The sequence below is a fragment of the Diabrotica virgifera genome, chromosome 4, assembly GCF_917563875.1.
Source record: "Diabrotica virgifera virgifera chromosome 4, PGI_DIABVI_V3a".
NCBI classification, from domain to species: domain Eukaryota; kingdom Metazoa; phylum Arthropoda; class Insecta; order Coleoptera; family Chrysomelidae; genus Diabrotica; species Diabrotica virgifera.
Genome location: NC_065446.1, coordinates 74,140,383 through 74,151,371, shown reverse-complemented (window position 1 = coordinate 74,151,371; position 10,989 = coordinate 74,140,383). Strand labels below are relative to the sequence as shown.

At 32.5% G+C, this 10,989-nt stretch overlaps 1 protein-coding gene across 1 annotated transcript; it reads right to left on the bottom strand.

Annotated features, from left to right (window-relative positions):
- Positions 1 to 3,744: 3,744 nt before the first annotated feature.
- On the bottom strand, positions 3,745 to 4,827 carry LOC126883412 (uncharacterized). Its single transcript, XM_050648957.1, has 2 exons — positions 4,655 to 4,827; positions 3,745 to 4,291 (listed from the first exon to the last, which is right to left on the bottom strand). Exon 2 carries the CDS (start codon positions 4,265 to 4,267, stop codon positions 3,872 to 3,874), a length of 396 nt encoding a protein of 131 aa, XP_050504914.1. The 5' UTR covers positions 4,268 to 4,291; positions 4,655 to 4,827; the 3' UTR covers positions 3,745 to 3,871.
- Between the last annotated feature and the right edge of the window lie 6,162 nt (positions 4,828 to 10,989).

Sequence of the window (10,989 nt, the reverse complement as noted above, 5' to 3'; positions counted from 1 at the left end):
TCTGGTGCCCTCTTCTTTCTAGTCCGCCACTGCCCACAAAGGTTATAGAGCAAATAAATAAATGAAAAAATCTCTAGATAAAAATATTATAATATTTAAAATTTAAACTTTTGAGAATGAGTCTAAGAAACTTTTGATATTGTGTACTTTTATCTGTATTAAACATCTTGAAAGCAATATAGAATTTGGTACATATGTACTGGTTTGTACTTAGTATTCCACCATGCGTCATAATAAAAACATAAATTTTAAAATACAACGCAATACTTGTCAAATATTTTTGTTAACTATTAGTATATTATATACAAAAAAGTCAAGGACTATGGTGTAAATACCAGTAAACGTAACGAAATGAAAATAAAAGGTATCAGTTATACAAGAGATAAAAATTATATATGTACTCTAAATCAAATCACGGCATATTAATTTTGCTTATAAACAGAAGAGGAAAAAACTATAGATTTTATTCGATCCGAGCATGACTGACGCGATGAGACGTCAGAACATATTATCTGCAATTGCAGAGTAATTGTTCGGCAACGCCATAAATATCTGGAACAGGTATTCCTTGATCCTGATCAGATTACAAACCTAGCTCCAAAACGGATAATGGACTTTCTTAGAAGCCTAGACCTTTTGGACTAAAATATAGATGTAGGGTATACACAAAAGATCTTATAGGTCGCAGTGTAGTAAGGTCAACTGGGCCAATCGACCCCTTTTGCAATCTACAATCTACAATGCCTGACGCGACACCTAGCGACATTTTTGGAGACCACAATTTGACGTTAAACATATGATACACATATGACATATTTAACGTTAATATGTAATATTTATTAACCATTTTTGGTCAAATTTATTATCATATACAAACAATAAGTTCTAGTGTCAAATAAACGTCAAATTACAAAGCGGATATTTGGAAGTTCTCTGAAAAAAATATTAATTTTAAGGGTTTTTCTTCACATTTTCGTTATAGTTTAGTTGTTGGTGTAACATTAATTAAGTGTACATCGAAAGAAATTAGGCAGTGTGAATTATTAGTACCAGATTTTAACATCAGCTGGGTCTATTGAACTATTAATTTTGTGTGGGTAACACAAAATGTAAATAGGTGACGATAGGAATATACCACCAGATCGGGGAAAAAAAGAAAGTCAGTATGAAAATATAAATAATAAAAATCAAAATTGCAATAATAAGGTAAGCAAAATAGCTATTGAAAAATAATATTATTCAATAATTATTTGACAAAATTGTCATATTTCGCCGCTACGGACGCTGGCATAGTTTCGTGTATCCCCACCATGGTCACCCACGGAGCGAATACTGCTGTAAATATTCTGATAGTTTCATATTATATATATATATATATATTATATATATATAGTTCATATTAGAACGTTCATGTTTAGATATTACATTGAAAATGTTGTTTTTTTTTATCATAGAACGACGTCATTTAACTTGGATAAGATAAGCAGGACTGTAGGCCTTTTTCAATGTCAAATGAGGCAAACTAATGTAGCTAAGTGCATGGGAATCTTCCAAAGTGCTTTAAGTCAATTATGGCGGCGTTATGTGGCACTGGAAGTCCAACCGAACGTCACCTAGGAACTGAGCGCGCTACAACTGCAGCTCAAGACCAAGTTTTAGTGTTAACCTCTAGAAAACAACGAGCAATTGCAGCACCAGAATTGGTTAGCGACCTGAAGCGTGAACACAACCACCATAAAACCATAGGGCATAATCTTGTAAGGAATCGTCTCCATCAATGCAATCTCCACAGTCGAAGGCCATTGAGATATCCACCTATCTCGAGGCAATCGCTGCAAGATTAGAGTGGTGTCAAGAATATCAAAACTAAGATGCAAATGATTGGGCTATAGTTTTATTCTACGACGAATCTATGTATATTTGGATTACATCCAGATTCTCGACGAATAGGAGGGTAGAGATGATCTGGAAATGTGGAACGATTAAAACATGTACAGGACTTTTACACATACAGAGATGGTACAGTGATGGTATGGAGTGGAATAATAATCGATGGAAGAACTTACCTCGTTTTCTCAGACCGCATCCTTACAGCTCAGCAGTACCTCGACACCATTCTACAATCTATCACACGTCCGTTTGCGAGAGCGGTTAGTCAAAACTTCCACTTCTATAGCATTTAACCTCCATTACGAGCTGGCCCAAATTTTATTTTTGTAATCTTTAGGGAAGGTCAATAGTAGTGTAAATTTAAAATCTAGACTGAATTCCACCGCTGAGTTAGCCGCCATCTTGATTTTAAACGTGAACCGTTTTTGCTCAATATCTCCGCCATTTTCAACATTTCGACAAAAAGTGTAGAAACTGAAATTATTAAAAATGTGATTTTCCATAATTTATTTATTATTATTTTTTTTCCTGCGGTCGATAATTTCCGAGTTATGGGGGGAAAATAGTGACAGTTAGAGACCCCTGTTGAGCTACCCCCCCTCACTTGCAGAAATTAAAAAACAAATAGCCCTGATTTATGAGCTATTTATGAGCTCTCATATTCAGCAAATTAAAAATTTTAAGCTCGTTACACTGAGCAGGAATTTAATATTTTAGTGGATAGGAATATTGAACCGATTTTTGAGTCAGAATTACGAGCTATTTATGAGCTCTTGAAATGATATAGTTTCGATTTTTGAGCTCATCGCTTTCACCTCCAAACAACCCTTTAATTGATTTTACTTAAGAGAAACATGCTAAAAAAAATTAAAATAGTCAGCCCTCCCCCCCCCCTAAAATATTAAATTACTGCTCAGTGTAACGAGCTCAAAATTTTTAATTACGGAATATGAGAGCTCATAAATAGCTCATAAATCAGCGCTATTTGTTTTTTAATTTTTGCAAGTAGGGGGGGCAGCTCAATAGGGGTCAATTAGAGCATAATTATTGAATTATCTCGTTTATTATTAGTTTTAGAACAAATATATACCTATACAAAAACGAAGAGAATTAAATTTTGTACAAGTGTGCTCTCGTTAATTTTTTGATAAAATCAATATTTAAGGTGGTACGTATGCGGTCAAGGTGCGAGTGTAAGACCCAATTGATTTTATAGCAATTGTTTTTGTTCAGTATCTCCGCCATTTCCAACTTTTCGACAAAAAGTGTAAAGACAGAAATTGTAAAAAATTACGATTTGCTACAATCTTTTGAGAGAATCAGTGGCGTGTCTACGAGGGGGGAGTAGAATGGGAAAATTCCCCCCAACAGGATCCAAAATAAAAAAAAGTTTGAATATAAAAATATATTAGCTGACAGAAAACTTATCGACAGGCAAATTCAACCAATAAAACCGGCTAGTTAATAAAATTAAGTGAACTTAATGAATATGTTATTATTTCGACGCTGTCAAGCCAAAACGGCATAAACGACATTCACTTGATTTTTCAGGAAACACAAAAAACTGATTATTTTTATTTTTACAAATTCTGCTTATCTGCACAGTGACTCAAAAAAAATGGTGATTTTTTTTTCAAATCTTAATATATTGTGAATATTAATGTGGCTGAAAATACTGTCTGAAATAAATTAAAAACTAGAAAATGGCGCTTATGTCCAATCAAGATATAACATTGGTGAATATGACAAACTTACCTCTGGCGTTTGTGTTGATCGCATCGTTGTAAGGTTAGTCAATATGGCGCTTAAAAGGGATATATGCCATTAATGAAAAAAGAAACGAAAATTAAAAATTGTCGTTTATGCCAACAAGAAAAATTATGAAATTACGAAGATTTTTGATAGGGTTTATTTTTTATTAATCAAAAATACATTCTAAGTTAAAAACAAAACCTTCAATTCTTTAAACATGTTTTTGGTGCTAGGATGAAATACTTAAAAGTAAATAATTCGAGAATAGAAGCGGATATCTAATAATAGTGGATTCTAGTTCATAATCACTGTCAATATTTGGTTCAACATCCGTATTGATTTGATTGCTTGTATTTTCCTTATTTTGATCACTACTTATACCGGCACCCAAACCATTATCTGCTGCTAAGTTGAAACATGATGTGAGATCGTGACAGAATATTTCTTCTTCTACTGCAACGTCTGGTGGTTCCTCAAAGAAGATAATGTCATTGCTAAAAGCTTCTGCAATGTTGGCATTATAAATGTCATAAATCTCTAAGGGAAATATAGGGGAGTTATTGTCAGTCAGTATATCATTTTGTACTGATTCGGTATATGTTTTATTTTCATTTAGTAAGGCCATTATTTGTTTACTTCTGCTATTGATCTACAACAAAAAATGGCATAAACGCCAAAAATCGATCTCCATTTTTAGCTATATAAAATTGATTTGAACTCTATGCTGCAATACAAAATGACTTGTTCATCATACTAGTACAAAGTTACAATAGAAAATTTTAAAATAAACTTTTTATTTGCGCAATTTTTAAATAAGAAACCTGCATAAGAATACCATTGAGCAATGGCACTTGTGTCAACCACAATGTAAATATGTGGTTTTGGCATAAACGCCTCATAATTTTTAAAGAAATTCAGTGTGTTTACGCTTCAAAAATCAATACAAATTGAAAATATTGCAAAGGTAGGTAATATCATGTTACTTATCCATAAAAATTGTAAAAATACATACCTTTACTATTATTACTGGACCGAAATGTACACAATGATAATCTTACGGGCACTGGCGATTATGTCAATTGGTGTTCACGTCGGTGTTCACGTGCGTGACTAGACTGGCGTTTATAAAAATTTTAAACCTATATTACACCTATTTCACTTTTTCTGCGGTTATTCCGCGTTGACTGTCTGGTGCGGATATTAAAATCCTATTTTTTAGTGCAGCTAACTAAAAAGTGGTCATTTTGGCGTTTATGCCGTTTTGGCTTGGCAGCGTCGATTTATGTTTTTATGTACTTAGTTTGGTTGGTGTTTCACTGGAAGTTTCAAAAATTGTATAAAATATAATTCTCATCATTTTTGTTTATGTACAATTATGTCGTCAAGTTTCTCCGCTTCCATTATTTTCCCCCTTAACTCGGAAATTCTTGATCGCATAAAAAATTGTGTAAAACAAATTGTCGGAAATTGCATTTCCAACAATTTTAGTTCCTACCGGTTTTGTCGAAAAGTTGAAAATGTCGGAGATATTAAGCAACAACGGTTCTCCTTTATTCACACTAATATTTGACTAAAGGATAGAAATATAAAATTTGGGACAGCTCAGAAACAAGATTCAATTCAATAATGATGCTCCCCCCAACCCTTTTTACTATTTTCCCACTTAACCCAGAAAATATCAACCGCATGAAAAAAATTGTTGAAAATAAATTGTAGGAAATCATATTTGGAACAATTTTAGTTAAAAATAGCATAGATATTGAACAAAAACAATTGCTATAAAATCAGTAAGGTCTTACGCTCGCGCCATTACCGCATACAAATATTCATTTTAGCAAAAAAATGAAAGAGATCAAAATTGTGTAGCATTTAATTCTCTCTATTCTTGTATATGAACATTTTTGTCGCAAAACTAATAATAAACGAGATAATTCAATAATTATGCTCTAACTGTCACTATTTTCCCCCATAACCACGCAAAAATTGTAATGATAGAAATTATAGAAAATCACATTTTCAACAAATTTGGTTCCAATACTTTTTGATATTGAGCAGAAAGGGTTCTCGTTTAAAATCAATATGGCGGCTAACGCAACTGCGGAATTCAGTCGAGATTTAAAATTTACATTACTATTAACCCCCCCTAAAGATTTCAAAAATAAAATTTGGGCCTGTTATTCATCTAACCCGACTGGACTACTAATAAAAATAGAAAATTGTATTATAAATGCCACAAGAAAACAACTTCAGAACAAAACAGGGAAATTATTTTCAAACATCTCTAAATCTTTTACTAACTAACATTCATCTGCTAACAAGACTATATTTATCTTCACATTACGCAAACACTTCCTTCTACTAATTTGTAATATTGTAAATAATTAGGACAGGTAACATTTGTTGCGGTAAGTTATTCACAAGAACACACGAGAGAACACATGTTCCGCTATTAAATGCAACTCCGAAGCCCCTATCCTTTTAATGCAATTAGGAGTTGAAAGTCTTAAATCTAAATAATGAAGCTAAATGTGCTCTGATATTCCAGCACACCAGAGCTTCAGAACCGGATTAATTAGATTAAAATTCTCTTAAACTGCAGAGGAAACCAAAAGAACGATAAAGTAAGTGACTCTCATTTGACTACTTGAACAAGCTTTTCTCCTGAGATCTGAGAATACTACAAAGAAAATACTTAAAAGACAAGTTATACTAAAACCGCTCTTCAATCAGTTTTGGTTATATCAATATACATATTTTTGAAGTTAAAATTCTTTGCTTTCTTAGTTTTTTTATTTTACTTCAGCCACTCAGGATTATTAACATAACAAGGTAGAAATAGTAATAAAACAAAAAATATACATCATACATCGATGGTTTAAAGCACACTTATTGTATGTCAGTGAATGTACTTTTTGATAAAATCGATTTTAAATGTTTAAGCTCTTGTAGAACATCGTTACATTAAATATTAAACTTTACGTATTTTTTTTATGATACGTCATTAAATGAACCTTGAAATGAATAGGTAAGAAAAATGAATACTTTTCCTCACAAAAAAAAAATTAAAGAAGACTTTAAAAAAAGTATGGACAATATGGACATACAATGGTTGGCAATAAAAGTATGGACATATAATAAGTATACATCATGATTTTGATTTAATTATTGGACGTTTTATGTAAAAAATATAACAAATATATTTAGTCATGTTAACACAATAAAGAACGTCAACAGTCTATTGCACTTTCAGACTATCTATTGGAACTATGTCTTGCAAATTGCCTTTGGTCGGTAGAGAATTTTTCGCGCCTTTGTAGTCTTTTGGTATAACTCAAACATTACACAAGTATAATAGATCTTTTTTCTTGGCCATGGATATTGGCAGTTGCTTGGGGAATAATTTTTTCACTTCCCAGGTAGGTGATTTTCTTGTACCCCTTCTTGTGGCTGACACATCCAAATAGTAAAAATCTTGTAGTAGAAATAAACTGATTTGTGTTTTTCTGTGCCATTCTGTCGATAGTGGCATGAATTGAATCTGCTTCTAAATACGAGTGCCCAGTTTCCATGAATTTTAAATAAATCATATCTAGATGTTGTATTACCAGAGAACGGCAGTTCTCGCCAGTGGCGCACACCTACACCCCCTAAAAGCGACACTATATGTGTATACACGAAATTTTCGATTTTCTAAATCTAACTGAATTGAAAATTGGGCCAACTTCCATCTTAAAGTTCAGGAAAATACTCACCCATTCATATGTCAACCATCCATTTTGGTCCAAGGGTGTGGATTTTACGGCCCTTACTATTTAGGGTCTGTTTTTCGTTCTCTTCCCCAAATCTCCCAAAAACTTCGAAAATTTAACTCCGACCTTTGCGGCTTCTATTAGAAGCGATCATTACTTTTCCAACGCATGTCTAATTTTGAAAATCGGTTATACTGTTCAAAAGTTGCCGAGCTCAGAAATATGAGTCAATTTTTATTTAAAAAAGGGAAAATGTTTGTGGATATGTATGTATGATGTATGTAGGTGTGTGGAAAAGTTAAACCGATCTGATTTTTTTTTCTGTTTTTGAAGAGGGAGTAAGGGCCGATTCAGAACCGGTGTAGTTTGTGAGTTTTGACTACCCATAAGCCAGCTATAGGTCTTGGTAGGTACAAAACGGCATATTTTTTGGCGGTATATATCTTCGGTTCAAGAAGTGACAGGAGAACAGTAAATACACCAAATCAATAGCGTTGAGTTAAGCTTTTAAATGGTGTTTAAGCTGTCAGGATCAGACATACACACGGCTCAGTATAGCCAAAAAACTGAAAAACTAAACTTTGAAAATTTTGTTATTTCGACAATTACTCAAAATTTAAACCTACGAATTACGCCAATAACTGAGCGTTTGTATAATCACTCTAGATGAATCTAACGGTGTATACCTTTTATTCGGGAAAAACGGTTTTTCAAGCTCAATAATTCCTGTAATAGCTTCAGTTATCATACATGACCTTAGATGCATAAGATACTACTTGTCAATACGTTTCAAAATCATGTTTAGTGAACAAAATCGGTTAAGCCGTTTAGAAGTTATTAAGCTACAAAAGTTTAATCCAATAACGATTATTCCCTAAATGGTTTATGTAGTTGTAGTGGTTACGGCGCTAATTTGATTGGCAACGGGCAATCCGAGTTCATTTACCGGCCATCCCAATATTTTTTTCAATTTATGTCGAATAGAAAAAAAAATGTAGTGTACATTCGAAGGACACTAGATCATTTGGGAGATAATGCGACAAAGGCGACAATTTATATAGCTTAACGTGTAATCGAGAAACATTGCATTTAACTTTATACATTTAATTTATAAATAACTTCTGAAAAACTTCTGATACAAGAATAAAAAACCGCCAAACGCCTTAAAAATGAGTGGCGCATACAATATTCCAGCTACAAAAGATCTGATATGAATATTACGTGGCGCGAAAATATATTTTCATTTTGATGCAAAACAAAATTCTAATTTTATTTTAAAAGATTTTTTCATAATATTTGCTAAATTTGAAGTAAACGCGCCACAAAAGGGTTTCAAAATTCAAACTGTATCAAAGTTACTCGTTTGTGACGCGTTTTACTTCAAATTGGGCAAATATTATGAAAAAATCTTTTAAAATAAAACTAGAATTTTGTTTTGCATCAAAATTAAAATACATTTTCGCTCCACGTAATATTCATATCAGATCTTTTGTAGCTGGAATATTGTATGCGCCACTCATTTTTACGGCGTTTAGCGGTTTTTATTCTTGTTGTATTTACCGCATGTAATATTCAATTGTCATATTTTTGTTGCGATTCTGATCTGACCCCTGTCAGTATCGGAAAATATGCTTACATGTTTAACAGTACTAGGAACAGGATGCAATTTCAGACGATTCTTTTCCTCGATTTGTTTCGTCCCAGATATAACAATGTCCGTCGTATATTACAATAATCAAATATTGTAAAGTTATAGACAGAAAGCGTGGGTCTGTAGTATAATATTTGAGCATCACCAGCATACGGCATTGATAAAACTGCCTGCAAGTCAAATGAAACAGATCGAAATGGTACACCTTTGTTATCTATTGACCGTTTCTTATCATCACCCTTCATTTTAAGAGAGTCAGTTTCTCTCTCCCTTTTTATGATCTTATGAAGGTCATTTTCTAAGGCGGACTTGTCTGAAGCATTTTTATAACTATTTCAGAGAGAACACTGATCTTTTTTGGTTAAAAAAAACTTAATAGAGATTCTTAGCTATTGAAAAGAAATCTGTATACATTTATAGTACACTTAGGTATATTATTCTCCTGGTCAAATTGTTCATAGAGTCAAAGAAAATCGCAAGTATTTTCTACAATAGTGACTTTCCACACTAGGAAAGGAATCAATGTGTTCCTAAGCTTTAACAATTATAATTTGCATCTGTAGTAATAGGAGCCTTACAGCCTTTTCTTTTATCTGTCCCTACATAGATCATGTATGTTATACAGTGAGCACGTAAAGGTTGGAATAAATTCATTTTATCGAGAAGGAACAACTTTGGAAAAAAATTCCGAAACAGGTCAATTTTTATTTTTAAATTACGACTTTTTGCCATATATATCATACTAGTGACGTCACCCGTCTGGGCGTAATGACGTCATCGATGCTTTTTTTAAATGAGAATAGGGGTTAAGTGATAGCTCATTTGAAAGGTAATTGAATTCTCTATTTAGCAGTATAAACATTAATATAATTATTTATACAGGGTGTCAAAATTTTTTTTTTTTTTTAATTTATTTATATAAAAAGAAAAATGTGTGTAATTTATTTAATTCAAAATACATTTTACTGTTATCAGAAAACAGGAAAAAATGTTTATTTGATAAATAAATATTGTTTTTTGCTTAAATTCAATATTAAAGCATCCATCCACCTGCCTCTTGACAGTTTGAACATTTAATTTAAGCGAAAAGCAATGATTATTTTTCAAATAAACATTTTTTCTGTTTTCTGAGAGCAGTAAAATGTATTTTGAATTAAATAAATTACATACTTTCTTCTTTTTATGTCAATAAATTTAATACAAAATTTTTTTTTCTGGACACCCTGTATAAATAATTATGTCAATGCTTATATTACTGAATAGATAATTGAATTACCTTTCAAATGAGCTATCACAGGACCCCTATTTTCATTTAAAAAAGTCAACGATGACGTCATCACGCCCAGATGGGTGACGTCACTAGTATGATATATACGCCAAAAAGTCGTAATTTAAAAATAAAAATTGACCTGTTTCGGGATTTTTTTGCAAAGTCGTCCATTCTCGAGAAAATGAATTTATTCCAACCTTTACGTGCTCACTGTATGTATTGTAAAAAATACAACAAGAAATAGTCAATTCAAGTTATATTTGTTTCCGAAAAATTATAAGCACAAATTTGTACCCACTGTAATTGTAATAAATATGAAATGGCTATTATTGGTGGACTTATTTTATAAAATTATAATGTAGGTACATTTATATTTATATCTACTTCTTCTTCTAATGGCGATACAACCCTTTGTGAGCCTTTGCCTGCTTAACAATGTTCTTCCGTTCTGCCTTGTCGGATACTTTCTTTCGCCACTGCCCGATTTTCATGGTTTTAAGATCCCCTCTACGTCGTCTATCCATCTTTTACTGGGCTTTCCTCTTGTTATATTTCCTTGGGGCTTCCGTCTCTGGATTACTTTCACAGCTCGATTATCTGGCATTATTTTTAAGTGACCAAGCCAGTTTAGTCTTTGTGACTTTACAAATCTAACAATATCTGCGTTCCGCATTAGT

What these genes read in the sequence shown, in the direction of transcription:
- LOC126883412 (XM_050648957.1), bottom strand. Translation starts at nt 4,267, where the DNA reads ATGGCCTTACTAAATGAAAATAAAACATATACCGAATCAGTACAAAAT.